Raw genomic sequence first — 17,661 nt, forward strand, 5'->3', positions numbered from 1 at the left:
TTGATCCTCTTCCAGATGTTGGGTCTCTCTCTGTCCTGCCACCCAGTTTGGTATTCCTCCTCACACATCCAGTTTCCTCAGAGCGGGCAGACTGCAGCCACAATGGCGCCCCTCCAGTGTTAGCTTATAAAATAGACAGGGAAAAAGAACAGACCAAACTAAATACCTGTTTCTGTTTTCACCTGTGGCGTTTAATTGTTGCTGTGTTGTGTTGAGGTTTACCTCACGACCCCTCACTGCCTCCTTATCCACAGGAGTGAGTACAAAAGGGTTCATATGTGTCTGATCGGACACGTTTGATCCTCCGTAGGACAGATACGCAAGGTTTCCTCCTGGCAAACACTGTGGGTAGAAGATGGCCATGCCTTTGAATGTCCGCATTTGCTAGTGACAAGTTCGTCCTCTCTTTTAATCTGATTTCTACATTTAAGGCTGCAAGTCTTTTTTCCAATCTGCTCCCCAAAGTCTCTTTTTCCGCAGCGTGCACCTTTCCTCGCCCTACTGTCCGTCATCGGTCCCACTGCATTCATCCACCTGCAGAATGCCCAAATCAGTCGTTTTGTGTTTTACATTGTGCACATTTCCCTTTCAGAGGGCTTACAAAATCTCTGACAGGAGCGGCCGTGTATATTTCTCTCCCTTCTGTCCCCCCACCCCCTGCCACCCCTGTGAGGCAGTAATAAAATAGAAAACAAACAGGCTATAGCTAGAGCACAAGCAAAGACAGCACCGGTGACTAACCCATACTGGACGTAGGCTACCATGTGTTCCTGTGGGCTCAAACAACAGCATTACCCATGATCCATGTTGAAAATACGTAGCAGAGAATCGCAGTGAGGGGGAGTGGGGGCATCGCCGAGCTGAAGGCCTGCACACCCTCCCCCGAAAGAAAAAATACAGAATGGGAAAAAGCAGTCGTCAACTGTTGTGGCTTTTACCCTGTTTGGGAGATCTGAGCCCTCTTTTCAACTGACAGCAGTGCGCCGCGGGCCGCGAAGGCCCCCGGGTTACCCCTCGGTGTGCTTAGAGTTTAATTTACAACTGATGAGCTCACAAAAAATGTCCCTCGCTTGGTTGAATGTGAGGAGAATAGCGGAGCTGAACTGAGGTCAGAAATTGTTGTGGAACGCAGCTGACACAGTGAAGTCAGGTGTTTTGTGGTCATCGGCCTCGAATACAAAGCTCGTGCAGTGACGGGAGGGAGTAGAGTGAGGTTGATGCGGGTTGGGGGGAGTTTTAAGTTTTTACCATGGGGGTGATCCTGCCTGTCTGCCTCTCTATCTCTGCAGTCTAATTAGGGCCCACCTATGCCCATGTGAAGTACTTCAGACATCATGCACACACACACACACACACGCACACACACACACACACGCACGCACGCACGCACACACACACACACACACACACACACACACACACACACACACACGCACACACACACACACACATCAAACAGAATATGCATGTGCTGGAAATAGGGGTGCAGACAGGGGGGAAGGTGTACGTAAAAGAGCAAAGGCTGCCTGTCTCTGCTTTGCTTCTCACCTTTGCTGAAATACAAAAATAATTCTGTAGAGGCAAGCTACAAAAACATATTTGGTACATCACGTACCCTAAAAAGAAATTGTCTCCAAACAGTCTTGAAGGAAAAGTAGCTACTGAGGGATGCTGGGCTTGCGGTCGGCGTGATGCATCACCTGGTTGGAGAAAACTCGTCTAATTAACACCACTTAGGAGAGAATGAATGGAAGAGCATATTCACAGTTGATCAACTTTTCTTTTTTTATAAATGGGTGTTGGGAGGTGAAGAGGGTTTTTTTATGTTCCTGTTCTGTGAGCTATAACAAAAACAAAATATCCAGAGCCGATATGATTTGATTAGATTTGGGAAACGTGCATTGACAGATACAGTGTCCTTTCCCCCCGTCATCATCTCGAAAAATAATTCATGCATAGATCCCCACTGAGAAAACCCCTTTATATACTTTCTCCTTTTGTACACATTTATATATAACTATATATAATATCATTTCTCTATATCTATATTTTCAGCAAAAGTTCTTTCCACAAAAAACAACAACGAAAAAAAAAGAGAAGAAACAGAGGATGAAAGAAAGAAATAAAGAGGGAAAAAAAACACAATCGAGGGCCAGTTTGGCACTTTGTCATGAGAACGAACACACAGCATCTGTTAATTGACAAATAGGAATACTCTAGAATTATCTTCAGTTTTTTTTCTCCCTCGATGAGAAACCAAACGTAGTATATACTTGGCACCAAGAATGCTGGTAGAATGAAAGTATCAGATAACAATGTTTTCCTAGCTATACGAATACCGAGAGTACTCTGGGCCCCCTCCTACAGCTCAGTTTGTGAGTCCCTGGAGCAAAGGAGCGCTGGGGGAGAGGGAGAGAAGCACATGAATGAGAGGAACAAGGACACAGGATGTAGAAAAGAGAATGAGAAATGCACGTAACACGCCAGGGAGAGAAAGGAAGAAGAGGATGAAAACTGCAAGGGCCGAAAAAGCACTTGTCCTTTTGACTCGTGTCCGGGGGCTTTAGTCTGGAAACAGCATACCTTTGAAAACAGTATCTGTGAACGATCTAAATCACCCCCAAACTGATCATCTGCTGCCGTGCAGTTCAGTTGCTTCTCCACACGCCACCAGTGGAGCTGCTGAGTTTGACAGCACACGATGGAGGAGGTGGAGTTGTTTGTGGAGAAAGAGAATGGGAGAACAGAAACAGAGGCCCGCATCCAGAGGTCTCCGTTCTAGATCAGTGCCAGAGCCGGTCTTCCTGGTCCTTCGGTGGCGCTGCGTCGGGCCAGTCCCTACTATACCCTGGTGGTGGAGTGGGGGTGGGGCAGGGTGTTGTTGTGGCCGGTGGAGGGGAAAGTGTTGAAGGCATGAAGAGGCTGCATGCTGGTGATGGTACTGGGGATCATGGTGATGGTGTTTGGCGTCATCAGCGGTACGTCGTCGGGGGCGCGGCGCAGCGCCAACGTGTAGTCGGGTGGGCAGGCGGGCCGCAGGATGTCGTGGGGCCGCAGTGGCTCCATGTCGTGGTGAGGGTCGTGCTCCGAGTGCTTCATCTGCAGGGACATGATCTCCTCCTCTTGGCTGTGAGCCAGGTCGTTGGCAGGACCGCCGCGTTGAGGAGACAGCCGGTGGCGTCGCATCTCGTGCCGCTTGTCGCGCTTGTAGTAAAGGGCGGCAAATGCCAGGATGTTGAGGAAGAGGAGCGACGCCCCAACGGCAACTGTTACACTCAGCTCGGTGGAGTAGTCCCGGGGGTCTCCAGGGAAGAGCTCCTGGCGCGGACGCTCCGAACCCTCGAGGTCCGGGTCAGAGGCAAAGGTAGGGTAAGGGTGACGGGTTGGCCGAGGGCCCGGTCTGTGGGTGCCTTGGCCAGGGCCTGCCGGCGAGCGAGTCGTGGTAGGGAAGAGCTCCTCATGTAGACTATGCAGGTGGGGGACTAATTCCAACCAGAAGGCCACCTTGTTGGCCCTGTAGTTGTCTCTAACACGAGGTTTTAATCCAATGTGGAGGTACTGCTTGTCCTTCGAGTTGAACTTGGTCCAGATGACCTCTTCAAAGCGATTGGGTTTGGTGTGAATGAACTTGGTGTCCTGAGGGACTGGCAGGTTGGGGTCCCTAATGGAGGACAGAGGGGACATCTCAGTCAAGGTTTTAATCGTCTGGCTCAAAGATTTCAAAGACAGGACACTAAACTTTTAACAATGCTACAGTCATCCGGTTAGTGATAGATAGGTAGATAGATAGATATTTTATTAATCCCCAAGGGGAAATTTGTTAAAGATGTTTAACAAATCTGAAGGGCTGATCTGAGTGAGATCAGCCCTTCACCAAAGAAGAAGACCCTTCAACTCTTCTACTGGGGAAGCATTACACCAGCTAGTTTACCTTATTACATCCTCAGAAAGGCTTACCCGGTCTTGGCGAAGTTGGTCCAGTAGGTCATGACCACAGCGCTCAACATCACATCATTCTTGGAGAAGTTGCACGGGAACAGATCTGTAGCACCGATCATGGGAACGCCAAACACGTACGGTATCTCATCTCCGTGGGCGGCGTCGGCCCACTCGGGACGCGTCTCCGTCTGGCAGTGGTGGTAGAACGTGTAAAAGTAAACCGGCGACTGGAACTCTGCGTGGAGTTTAGCGGTGGCCACTGCCGGCGCCACCCACTGGTGGTCTGTAAACAGAGCTAGGAGCGTCTTCCTCCGCATGTCGCCATTGTCCCTGTCCGCCCAGTCCGTGTACATGAATTTAATGGTTTCCCTCAGGATGTCTTTGCCTGGAGGATGAGGGGGAAAAAAAGAGATGGTCAAGAGATGTGAAACAGGGGGTGGTGGAAGAGTTTGTGATGCACGTGTGAGCGATCAACCGATATAGCTGAGCGAGAAAATGAAAAAGGACAGAACGAGCGACACAAAGGGCGAAAGATAAATATGCCCCATCAGTGTGAAGAAGGAGCGACAGGCACTCGAGAGGAAGCGTGACTGCATTATCCAAATGTGTCTGTGTTTTGACTGTGGCCCGCTGCGAGGGCTTCGCGGGCGGATCTGTTCGGGAAACAACAGCGCTGTGATTGGGAGCCGGCTGCCTGGGGGTTGATTGAGAGACAGCATTAGTGCCCACGGGAGCCTCAAAAAGGCCAAAGCACAGACCCACCGTGGAGAAAGATGATCTCGATGATAGGAAATCTCTTTAGTATGCCTGTCTTGGTTGATTCACTTGGGCTGGGCTCACGTATTAGTTCTTTTCTCATCCTCTGCCCACATATTGTTGCTAAGACTTGCATTTACACTGGGAGCTATTTGACAAGTTGCTGTTTGTGTATTTTATTGTACAGAAAACATGATAATGTCTGTAATGTGCAAATCTAACTAACATATTTATCTTATGTCATACGTTTAGGTCGTTCTCGCATTTGGATAATGATTCATGCCATTTTCTTTTTCATTTTGCCCATGTGTCCTTTCATTTCACTTTAATGTGTGTCACCCCCAGGAGGATTTCCTCCACTGGGACTTCTAATAAGCGTAGGAAAATGATGACACTGCAAAGCTCTGTCATCTGAGAGGGGGCAGATTACATAATAGGAAGGACATTGAAGCCTAAAAGGAGTATAACGTTGGTAATCCTCACCCTCGGGGTAGCCATAGAGGTTGTCAACAAAGTTGGAGATGGTGTAGTCGAAAGCTGCCGCAGAGATGCCATCGTTGTCCTCGCTGTCATCCACAAATTTGAGCCCCTCTCCCTGGTTCACTCCTATAAGGATGTCATAGTTGAGGAACTCCCCCTGGTGGCGCAATAGGGGAAGAACATGTTGAGTCAAATCAGCTTCATTTGTATTTTGTGTGTGGCATTTATGCCATTGTTGTAAATCTGCATCTTCGTGCTGATGTATAGCTTGTGTTGTGGGACCACCAGTACAAGCTCAGCCAGAGACAGAGACAAGAAATCTAGTTTTCTACTTTCATACTGCCATATGTTATCATCAAATACTATAAGCTGTGATCCATCATAAGGTGTACGATAAGCTCGATGAAAACAGTGCTGAGCAACCTGTAAGCACGGATCTAGTGGAGTTTAAGTCTCCACAGCCAGTTTATTACACATTAAAGGCTTTGGGATGTGGCTACTTTCCCTCATCTTTTGAACATTTTGATCCTCCCATCATTTCTTACAGATTATAAATTGTTTTGTGTATGTAACAGATAGCTTTTTTTACCCACTTAACCTCAGTTATTTTCTTCCTGCTATATGAGGCATTTAAACATGCTTACAGATAGGTGACTGATAGTGAAAGCAATATTAGGTCAGAGATAGTCATGTGCATTTAACATGTGACATTGTGGCTGCACTGTGTTGTGCATAGGGAGAAAGAAAAAATAGGAACTAAGACAAAATGCTAAATATATATAAATACACATAATTATGTTTATTCTTTGGTCTATTTATCATCTTTTCTTTGCTCTAATAAGGAACTGCTCACAACCCAGACGTGCACACTGTGTCGCAGAGTTTGCATGGATGCGATCACAAGCCCCAAAAAGGTTGTGAGCCATCGGTCCAGAATGTACCACCAAGGGAATGTGTGACAGCGTTTTAGGATGCGAGTTCACACCAGCTTTTAAATGTCAACGCCAGACCCCCCCCCCCCCCGTCGTGGAAAGGTCACACTCACACCTACTTCAACAGGTTCTTCATGTTCTCACTGTCTGGTGTGACATCACAGCTCAGCTCACTACTACTGGCAAAATAAGAAAAACAGTCCAGGCCCACATCTGCAGTGCCAGCTTTTGATCCTGGTAGCCGACCCTCACCTGCTGCATGAGGATCTCCGGATCGTCAGGCACCACGTCTCCGTCCACCACGGGCCAAAGGCGATGTGGTAACGGGCTGGCTGGATGTCCTGGTCCACCAGTTCCCTGAAGTTCTTGCGCCTGAGGCAGTCCACCAGGTCGGCCGTCTCTGTGTAGGTGCAGCCCACCTTCCGGGCCAGGATCTTGGTGTACTTGAGGGGCTGGTAGTTGACGGACCAGCTGGAGATGGCGGTTCCACTCTGGGCTATGGCCCTGTGGAACAGACCTGAGAGGACAGATGGAAAAGACGTGGCATTAGTGCATGCAGAGGTAAATATGAGCAAACAGCAATGAAAAAATGTCGGGTCATCTCTCTCGTGTCGACATTTCCCCAATTTCTGCAGACAAGATAGAGCTCTGTGAAGTTGTCTGACTTAATTTCAGTTTGTTTTAGATAGAGAACGATTCAGAGAGACTACATGATGCTGAATTCACTTTCTCCTTTTCCACTTTTAGAGTTAGAGCATGCTATGCTCAAACGAAAGAAGAAGAAGAATAAGAAGAAGAAGAAGGAGAAGAAGAAGAAAAAGAAGAAGAAGAAGCACGACTGGGAATAGGCTCATCTGAGACGTCAAGAGAGCCATTTTCCTCTTTTTTGTGCTGGCTGTTTTTTCTGTCAGACTCTCTATCTCTCTCTCTCTCTCTGGCTATGTCTCTCCCCCCTCCCTCCACTCTCTTCCTCTTTGTCTCTCTCTCTGCCTCCTTATTCCACCCATCCTGTGCTGTTTCAACCACTCAAGTGGCTCGTTAAGAAGCCGCCTGCCTCACTCGTTTCCTCTCGGGCTGCTTTTTTTCCCTTTCTCCTCTCCCGGGCTGAAGATTCGTCAGTTAATTATTAAGCAGAGCCGCAGCCCCCCCCCTCTCCCCCTCCTTCTCCATGGGAAATCAATTATAGTAAACAAGTAGCTTGGTAACAGCTATACCTACATATCTGCACGGAGAAAGTCAAAAGGGGGGAAGAGGCAGATGAAGAGAGGGGTGGGAGGTAGCTGTTGTTTCATTTGTCTTCAAAATACGTTTCTTTGCCAGTCCCTAAGTGGCTCTTGCCTTCCCTGCTCTGCACTTTCTTATATTGGGCTACTTCCTTTTCTCTGATATGTCATGTCAGAGTTTCTTCTGTCCTCTTCCTGCTCCTTTATTTCCTCCCTCAACAATGTTATTACCTCTCCTCCTGCTCCCTCCAACACAGGAGATCACGGATGCTGCCGTCCTCTCTGCATTCCCACTTCCTTTCATCATATCAGTATATCACTAACAACCCCCCCCCCTCTCTCCATCCTGTCTACCACTTCCATCACGCTATCCATCCCGTTGTCGGGCTTGATTTGTGACGCCGTGTTGTTGACATGATTGGTGTCCCTTAAGGGTGGGGATGACAGACTCCTTACCTGGCATCCCTGGCGGGGCAGTGGGGTGGGGTGGGGGGGGGTGGGGGGGTGAGCATGACAGACAGGGCATCATCTTTAGGGCTGATGTTAGATGCTGACGAAGACGAGGACGACGATGACGATGAGGACGATGGGGTGATGACAAAGCATGAGAATTGGACTGGCGGCGGTGTGAGAGGGTTGGTTGTCAGCAACAGGAGACAAGGGGTTAATACAGGCTCCGCCAACCGTTAGGGTCCTCTGCTGCTAAAGTGGGGGTTGCCCTGAAAAATTAACAATGACCATCAATAGTTCTGGTCGCTATCTAAAAACACACAAACAGGCCATCGGGTGGCTTTTGAACGTAGAGAGCTTGTGTACAGAAAGTCTCCAATTATACACTCCTTTGTTTACTCTAACCGAGTCAGATGAGACGATTCACACCACCCTCCTGTCTGAGCGTTAAGCACGGACCTGGAGCGGAGAGGTAATTAGCTCAGCTACAAACGTTTTATTTTGACATTTTAGCCAGGCTAGCTGTTGCCCTCTGCTTGCTGCCTTCATGTTAAGTTAAGCTGCCCATCCTCCTTCTGTCTCCAAGGTGCTGTGTTCTGAGCATTGATGTAGCAGCAAACAGCTATTTGGCTGTGTAAAGACATAGTGGAGTGGTTTCTACTGGAAGCAGAGAATGGAGTGTGTTGTAATCTGAGTTTATGTGTGCTAAATGACTTTGTGCATGTTAGTGCATGCGAGTCCCAGTTTGTGAGTCCCACTGGCTCACGTGCTGCCGCTTCACACTGCGTTCATACGTCCGTTGCTAACACCCACTTCCCGCTTCGTTGTGGAAGCATTGCACCCTCTGGTTATGAGAGCCATGTGGAGGCAATACAAATTATTCAAATGATGAGAGCCATGTGGAGGCAAATACATTATCCAAATTTCGCATCATTAATGCACAGACAAGAGAGTGGTATCAGTCCCCCATACACAATATTGAGTGGTTACTCCACACATGGCTTCAACTTGGCATTCATAATACCAGATATGCTGATAATGTCATAGTCAACAGTGCTTAATGGGTTGCAATTCCAATCCACAACACAGGAAAAATAACACTTTTCAAATTGGGAAGCGTGCATTGTATTAATCACTTGACTAAGTGGGTTACCTGCCAACAAGAGAGGGGGGGGGGGGGGGGGGTGAGGGTGAGGGTGTCTGGGTTTATGTGAAGGGTTGGTAGACATCAGTGGTAATTATAGAGGTTGTGTTAAATGGACACAGTGACATGCAGCAGTGCACAGATGTTCACGCATTCGACGATGATACACATATTTGTTCTCACAGAATGAGTCAAAGTCAGAGACCTGTTAGACACACACACAGACACACACACACACACACACACACACAGACACAGAGTGGTGATTGAAACAGATGAGTGCTTGTGTGAACACGCTCTCTCTAATCTCTAACTTTCTCCTCACACACCATTTCTTTCCTGTTTCTGTCCTGTGCGGTTTGTGTGTGTGTGTGTGTGTGTGTGTGTGTGAGTGTGTGAGTGTGTGAGTGAGACATAAAATGAACAGAGGGAAGATGTATTGAGGAAGAGTCCTCGAGCGGCGTACAGAACAGAGAAGTTACGATTGGAGGAGGACAGCTTCAAGAACGGCGTGATCAAAGGCGGCGAGTGCGTGACCATTTGGCTGCGGGTCGTCAGCCACACTGATCTCAATTCAGATCAAAGTCGATTGGTCCGTGGGCCGCTCGGTGGTTCGGTGTTAACACTTAGCCCTCGGGGTGTGTGTCGTCGGTAATGGGGAGCGTGAGGTCGGGCGGATGTAGGTTTTCGATGGAGGTAGGGCCTCTGTGCTGCGGAGCGGTGGAGCGTTAACAGAGCAAGGAGCGCTCGCCAAGTCAGGTAATGTGGGGAGACGTTGGAGCTCCAGACTTATTTATCGTCCGCAGACGGGAACGACGTCGCCTGGATCAAACCCGGACTCGCTCATTAGCCACATGGCTGCTTCAATTCTCCAGGTCAGAGGACAAGCAGAGATTTTCCTTTGAGGATAGAGGTGTCAAGCGAACATCACAGGACTTCAGCCGCTCGCTGAGTATCCATCTGACCACAAGGGTATGAAGAACCTTGGCGCTGTGAGTGCTTTTTAAACGGGTCATATATAATTAATAATAATATATAGTATAATATACATAGCAAAACTCAAGTAATTCCAGCAACAACTCCAGGAACATCATTCTGTTTTTTGGTCGAGAGTTTTAAAGGTTGATTCGGACAGGCAGGTGTGCATCGGCGTTTGTTTCCAGCAATATGTCGAGCAAATACACAGAGGCGGTTTTGTAAATAGGCTCGGTGGCTATTCAGGGATTAGCGAGGACTGATCTACGCCGAGGACTGAAGCATTAACCGGGGCCAGGTGGAGGTTTGGCAAGCAGCCGCAACCCAAATGTCAACGTGTGGTAAATGAGTCATTCACAGGGATGGGCCCCCCCGGCTTTTAGCAATCACGAGAAAACACGACAGATCACGATACTCAAGGAATCCCGTGACTCGTGGGAACATTTTTTTGCCTTTGGGAGTTTTGTCTGTATCGAAGAAAGACAAAAATGGATTCTGTATCGAGACAAACAAACAAACGAACACAACGCAACGGTCTTGAATTACCCTCCGAGTGGTGCGAGAGGATGAGGAGGTTGACGCAGGACGCCCCAGCTCCGGAGCCAAAGATGGTGATTCTATCTGGGTCCCCGCCGAAGTGGCCGATGTTCTCGTTGAGCCAACGCAGGGCCTGAATCTGGTCCAGCAGGCCGTAGTTCCCCTTCGCGGACTGATCACCTGTGCTGAGAAAGCCTGGGGTATACGTAAGGTGGGTGTAGGAAGAAGGTGAGGGAGGACGTGGGAGGAGAACAAAGAAAAGGGGGATATAGAAGAAAAAGTGATGCAGGGATGGGAGGAGAAGAGAGGGAGAGAGAGAAGAGAGAGAGAAGAGAGACACAAGGTGACGTTAGCATCAGTACATTTAGTATTTAGTACCTGTCTGGCAAATGTTCCCTTCATTGTCCTGTAAATCAGCTTCTGACTGAGAACGAGTATGTTTGAGAGTGTGTGTGTGTGTGTGTGTGTGTGGGTGTGTGTGTGTGCAACACGTCATTCATCAACAAGGAGTGACAGACAGAGAGAGCAAAGGAAGTGAGACAAAATTGTATTTCCAGCTCCTCTCTTAATGGCGTGTACTCTGTCTAATGGCATTGAACGTGGACTTTTACACAAAGCCACTCGCAGTACAGCAGCCTGCACTCCCAGAAATATAGGTGACCCCAATCTGAATCACATCCGTAACTGGATTACAAGCGATGAAACATTGTGCTTGGAATTTAGGATTGTGCAATGTCTGTCAGGGCATTCTATGCGGTTATTTATAACTTTTTTCTCCCTGTGCCACCATTGTTGTATAGAAACTAATGTAAAAAATAAATTACTTTGAAAAGAAAAAAACTTAAACAATAAATGAAATAATAATACATATAAATAAAATAAATATATATATATATATATCTTTTAGGCTTTTAAAATAAAAAAAAGATTCACATTTTCATACACAGACTTGCTGAGAGCCACAAACCGGGCGGGTAAATCAAAACATACCAAGAAATGTATAAACACATTGTTGGCTCTGGTCCCTTCAGGGGATTTGTTGACAATGGCCACAGCCGTATTATGCGGATGCTTAAATTCGCTTATGTAATGATGACTTGGGACTAATGTTACTCTGAACATCTGGATCACTGGTTTACACGTTCACTCCTCGTCCGATCCTTTGATCTCATTGAGTGTAGTTTTGTCAGTCTCTCCATGATAACGTTCCTTCAAAGTTTCTCTAAAACTCTGGCTGATTCCTCCGAGCATTGTAATACCAGCTTACCTCTTCTGTTCGCTGACATTTGCCTCTCATTATTGCTGCTGAGTACGTTCGATTGTTCCACCAAAGACCTAAATCTTTCCTATTTAAGTGCCCATAAACCGGCGGCTTCTCATATCCTAATGGGACTCCAATTAGAGCTTTATTAAAGGCAGGTGAGCTGGAAAGGTCGCTCATTAAGCCCATACAGTAGAGGTTAAACACTTGTATACAGCCAGATGCTTGGATCCTTCCGTCTGTTGTCTGCCTAGTTAGTGTTTCCCTATACATCTATTCCTTTCTGCTAAATACATTATAAAATAGGTTTATAGCCAGTTTGAAAGTTGTGACCTCACCAAACAGAAGTAACAAGACACAACCTCCTCTGATGGATGTGAACACAGTGTCACCTTGTGGCGAAAGCACGATGCAGAAAAATAAAACACACAATGTCTCTTCTTCTAATACAAGATTATTGCCAGATTATTACCCTTTTACACATCCATATTCATACTGAATGTACACTTTTAATTGACCATGAATGACTGCCACTGCCTGTAAAAAGGCTGCACTGAAGTTCACAATATTACGCACTCATTTCTCTCTTCATCCCGGCAACACGGATGCATGCCCATCATCTGTCCGTGGATCACCCATGATCCACAGACAGATGAGTAGCATCATGTCAGCAGGCGCGGCGCACGTTTATGGGCGTTTGTGCTGCTCTTTAAACGCCACAAACACGAGCACACAAACAAGCTGCGTGTCTGAGTGCATTAATTAGGCCGAGCACAAACACGAGGCGAAATAAGCTGCCTGACGCTGCTGTAGTCGCCATGATATATTAAACATAACCAAATGTGCTCATGAGGTCATCAATTAAGCTAATTAACGCGATGGGAAGCAATACTTCTATGTCAGAGGAGTTTTCTTGCGCACAGTACGGGATATTGGGCGGGAAGAAAAGATCATGTATTGCTACGTTTTGCTCGATGGTTACCAATTCCTACAACAACAACAACAACAACAACAACAAAAGAGGCCCCTGCACTTGTGGGAAACTCTAATACAGGAAGCGGACTGCTCTGAGCCGGCAGACAGCAAAGATCCTATAACGTTGTCTTGTTACAGCCAGAGATGCTGTCTTGCCTGCGCCCTCACTGCAGCGTCCATCTGACTGAGAGTCAGTGTACAACAGCCAGCGGGCAACTTCAGCCGTCCTCCTCTTCCTCTATTATCTGATAAAAGGCAGGGGGGACAACAACAACAACAACAACAACAGAAAAAGAAGAAAAAAAACCAAGAGGAGCTGGTTTAAAACGGCGCAATGCGAGATGAAAGCACGGCTCTACATGAATAGCCTTTAAAATGGCTGTGGTATGGAATGGTGGTTAGAGAGAGAGAGGGAGAGTGAGAGAGAGAGAGTAAGTAAAGGAGAAAGAGAGACGGATAGTGGGTGTTCGTGCCGGATAGAGGCACAGTGTTTCATCTGCTCCAAGACACCAGGGGTTGGCTCATTCTCAACACACACACACACACACACACACACACACACACACACACACACACAACACACACACACACACACATACACAGGACTCTGATCAAAGGCTGACACGACAGAGAAGACTTTTCTCTCCACCTCCCTCTCTCTCTTCCACACACGCACACACACACACACCACACACATACAGAGCCTGTGTATAATCACCCCATTTTCCACGCCTTTTGACCCATCCCTCCAGAGCGTCTATCCCATTCACAATGAAGCAGCGCTGAGTCTTTTATGTTCCACCAGAGAGGCATTTTGCTTGTAGCACCGATCTCGGACAGGTTTCTTGTTGGTATGCAGCCGTACCCGTCACAATGATTTGTGTGCGGCAAAGGTGCCTGCTTCTGTGACTTTGGGTGCAGCCAGACATGTGAATATGATTTGTGTGCGAGCGGTGTGGGTGCTGAGTGACAAACGGTGCTCCTACACACTACAACCCATGTGAATTCATTGTTTGGGGTTGACACGGGTGCCAGGGCCTCTCCGTAGTGAGCGTAGTATCTGTTGTGTGTGTGTGCATGTGGTGTATTATTGGGCAGCACAGCAATTATTGTCTATCAGAGGAGTGTGTGTGTCTTCCAGAGAAACGAACAGATGCGGGCCCGCTCGAAGCCTCTGGAATAATGGATAGGAACGCACACATTGTCGGACAGGACACACAAACACACACACCTCAGATTGTGCCAGGTCTTTTGAAAGCCGCCGACCTGTTAAAGAGGCCGCCCGTTCACAAAATGCGTCCGAGTGCATTGTTGCGATTACAGGAGCGTGTATCGACCTGCCGCCGCGCCATTTCGCAAACGGATGACGCAAGGAAAGGGGAAGGGTTTGGAAACAACATGCGAAATGTTGTCCAAAAAACTCCAATCTGGCCTAGACACAGCGGTCGACCTTGGGTGATTCGCTGCGCTCTTTTCCCTCTTTCGTATGGTGCCTCTCTCTCTCTGTTATAACTTCGGCCTGGCTGTGACAACCAAAATTATCTGCGAAATTATTAAGATTTTATGCCGTCACACTGGACCCTTCTAAGTGTGTCTGTGTGTGTGTGTGTTAATGACTAATGTGCTATACACCCTTTCCAGAGCAGAAAAACAATAGCATTTCAAGATGTGAACAATCAGCCGTTTGAGGTGCTCGATGCCGCTAGCAGTCTGCACACCTCCCTCAAATGGCACCCATTTTTCTTTCTGCAACAGTCCCCTCGGACGTAGCAGAGGAAACAACTGCAACGTGGGCCCACCTTCAGTGAAGTGGCGACGCATCCTCCCAGTTGAAAGGTTTTCACTGTGGTGGACTCCGCCATTCAAGCAATACATTGAATGGCTTCGCTGCGCACAAAGGAAATATTGTATGTATGTAACCCAGCGTTACTGTTTGTAGTTTCAACACATTGATATTAGCCTCACTCTATTACTGTATAGCTATATTAAGTTACTGCTAATGCTAACCCAAAATGTCCACTAGTGTTTGCTTTAAAAGTAGCGCACACTTCCTTTTACCACCAGGTGTCGCCAAATCAACACAGACAGGAAATCCTGAACAATACAAACTTAAAGTCAACTTTTCATCAGGTTTTTTGGACTCTTTCCCTCCCTTTCTCTTTCACTGGTTTTCATTGAATGCTCCTTTGCTAGATCTCCCCAGTCCCCTGTGGCTCAGTCCTTCCATCTCTAAGGGTTTAGTCTGGAGATCAGGCTGACTCGCCTCTGAAGTCCTGTCCTTTGTGTGTGTGTGTCATTGGACTTTCTTTCAAGCCTTGTCACTCTCTCGCTCCCGCTTTAACAAAGCCGTGGACACACGAGTGTGTTTGTGTGTGTGTTTGCCTCAATGTGTTTTGATGTTGTCTCAAGCTGTGTGTTGTCATACTGTTTGCTCTGTGTTTGTGTGGTACAACAACACAGAGATGGCGCAACAGCGAAAGGGAGAGACAACGTGTGTGTGGACGCTGGTGAAAGAGAAACCAGGCCAGCTCCCAGCAGAGTACGACCGCGTGTCCACAAATGTTCCTCAGAGCCTCAATCTGCACATGCATGTTTATGTATTAGTGTGTGTTTAGCACTGAGGAGTGAGACGGCTATTGTTGTTTTTTTATGTCACGGGCCGCTGTGTCAGAGGGATGCAGAAGAACACACACACGCACACACACACTCATACACAGAGGAAGTGAAATGATACATTGTTAGGTGTGTGTGTGTCTGTGTGTGTCTGTGTGTGTGTGTGTGTAGTTATGTGTCCACAGGGACAAAACGAAGGGCCGGTATCTATTTCACTCTCTTTCTTTGACTAGAGTCTTTACAGAGTGGTGGTGTGTGTCTATCGATCAGGTTTTACAACCCCGAGGAACAAAAGCTCACCTGCCTGATCACACACTCCCTTCGTGATCCTTCTCATGTGTCTGTCTGTCTATGTGTGTGTGTGTGTGTGTCTGTGTGCATACGTGTTCAGAACCGCAAAGGCTTCCTGTCCCCTGTCTCATTTCTTCTGTATTACTTCCCTCGTCCCCGCTCTCCTGTTGATCCATCATTTGGCCCCCTTGGGTGTTGCTGTCCCTGGGGGGAGGGGCTTCTATCCAGTCAGAGGGTAATGGCGGGTGAAATGGGGGCGCCACGGGCCAGATCGGACACAATGCATGGCATAATGATTGTGGGCGCCTGGACAGCATCTGTACAAAGCTACGGTAATTGTTTTTTAGTCATTGCTGTGATGGACACCCGCTGAAAGACTGTGATGCTTTTAGAGACATTTTTCATTGTGTGTGTGCTTTGTGTCTTACCGCTGAGGCTCATGGTGTCACTTGAGAGGTGTTGACCTACATAATACCATCATTTAGTCCACAAACTAGTCTAAAATATAATATATTAAAATGATATAATATAAATACAATATATAACGATATATTAATTTGATTTGATAATAGAGGTCAGCTGTGGTACTGAGCTTTGCAGGTGCCTGAGTTGTTCATTACTGCCAGTTTCTGACATCTTGCTTCTGCATGTAAATGGCAAAAATATATTTTTCTGAAGATTGTAGTGCAATTGTTTGAGCTAGCGAGGTTCATGAATCATAATCATGTGAAATTTCACATGATTATGATTCATGAACCTCGCTAGCTCACCAGATATCAGAAGTCAAAATAATAAAAGCATGTTTGTGCTCGCCTCCAACGGCGTAACTGTTAAGAACAGCAGATGTTGCAGCTGTGACCTTTCTGGGTCAACACGGCACTGAGGGGTTCATCGCTTCAATCGGCTCATTTTCCAATCTACACTGATTGACGTTCAACATAAAAGGTGCCGAATTTTCGTTTGCCAACTCTTAAAGTCGCTGAGCACCTGTTTTTCTCAAGTCCTGTTCTTAACATGAGCGATGTAGGTCGTACGTGATCACAAAGCTTTCTGTCAACAGGTTTGGTCATTTCAATGACAGCATCCGTTTGTTTAGCCTGAGCTGTGGACGCTCAGGTGTCATGTCCCACCATTTAATAATCGCCAATCGGCTAAATTTGATGGCAGTTGTGGAAATGTTTGCAGCACTGTCGGTCAAATCAGATCAAACTACACCCACACGGTCCTGATAACGTTTTTGAGTGTTAAACAATACCTTGAGGATATTTTGTTGTTGTTGTGGGCGGAGGAAAACAAGAGCTAATGAATCTCCAAACTGCTGTCCATGTCTGCTCCAGCAGCAGCAGCTGTGCGGTGGTTAGGATTTACCCAGCAAAACAAACAAACAGCAAAAATAAATGGATAAACACTCATTGTGTGTCTGCAGGAGTGCACCAATGTGTGTGTGTGTTCGTGTGTGCCATTCCCCTTCTCTTCGTGTTTTCGCCGTCCACACGCCGTGTGAGTGGAATGAATGGCTGTTGTGTCTGTGCATCACTGGGGCTAAAAGTAGACCTCCGCTATTCCACTACGCGCTGGCAAAATGCAGCAACACTTCAAACGGCGCTCACGCTGGGATGGCCTAGATACCGTAACGCCTCCTCGCGCGCCACTCGGGTTGCATGGCGCTGCATAAAGCCAGCGTGGTGCAGTTTAGCTGAGCATGGGTTGAGTTCAGCTGGCAACGCTCGTGGTTTTTTATGGAATCAACTCATTTGACCATTTTGTCATCGCTTATTACAAAAATGATGAGTTTGCAATGTTGAAAACCTGCGATAAAGAAGCATCCTCTACTATGGCTCCCATTGTGAGTCACTACTCCCCGTCGAGTTAACTTTTTCTATGTTCTGCAGTAAACAGAAAGCCCCCGTATTACATGTTTCACATCAAAGCATGTTCAATGACGGAGGCTCCAATTGGAAAAAGGGTTTGGATTCATTATTCAGCGGATAACCTCCTTCTCAACTCGCAGGGTCGACCCCCGCGCTGGGGGGGAGCGTCGGCGCTTCCTCGCCCTGCTGCATGACTGACATGCAAACCTCGACA

The 17,661-nt window shown here is 47.3% G+C and overlaps 1 protein-coding gene across 1 annotated transcript in view; it reads right to left on the reverse strand.

Moving 5' to 3' along the window:
• Positions 1-2,841: 2,841 nt before the first annotated feature.
• Positions 2,842-17,661, reverse strand: part of nlgn2a (neuroligin 2a) — a 100,441-nt gene continuing 85,621 nt past the window's right edge. Inside the window, 6 exon segments of the mRNA XM_034557135.1 lie at positions 2,842-3,661; positions 3,958-4,324; positions 5,179-5,332; positions 6,360-6,409; positions 6,412-6,624; positions 10,446-10,631. Coding sequence (XP_034413026.1) covers positions 2,842-3,661; positions 3,958-4,324; positions 5,179-5,332; positions 6,360-6,409; positions 6,412-6,624; positions 10,446-10,631 — 1,790 coding nt within the window.

The sequence above is a fragment of the Cyclopterus lumpus genome, chromosome 18 (genome assembly GCF_009769545.1).
Source record: "Cyclopterus lumpus isolate fCycLum1 chromosome 18, fCycLum1.pri, whole genome shotgun sequence".
Classification (NCBI taxonomy): domain Eukaryota; kingdom Metazoa; phylum Chordata; class Actinopteri; order Perciformes; family Cyclopteridae; genus Cyclopterus; species Cyclopterus lumpus.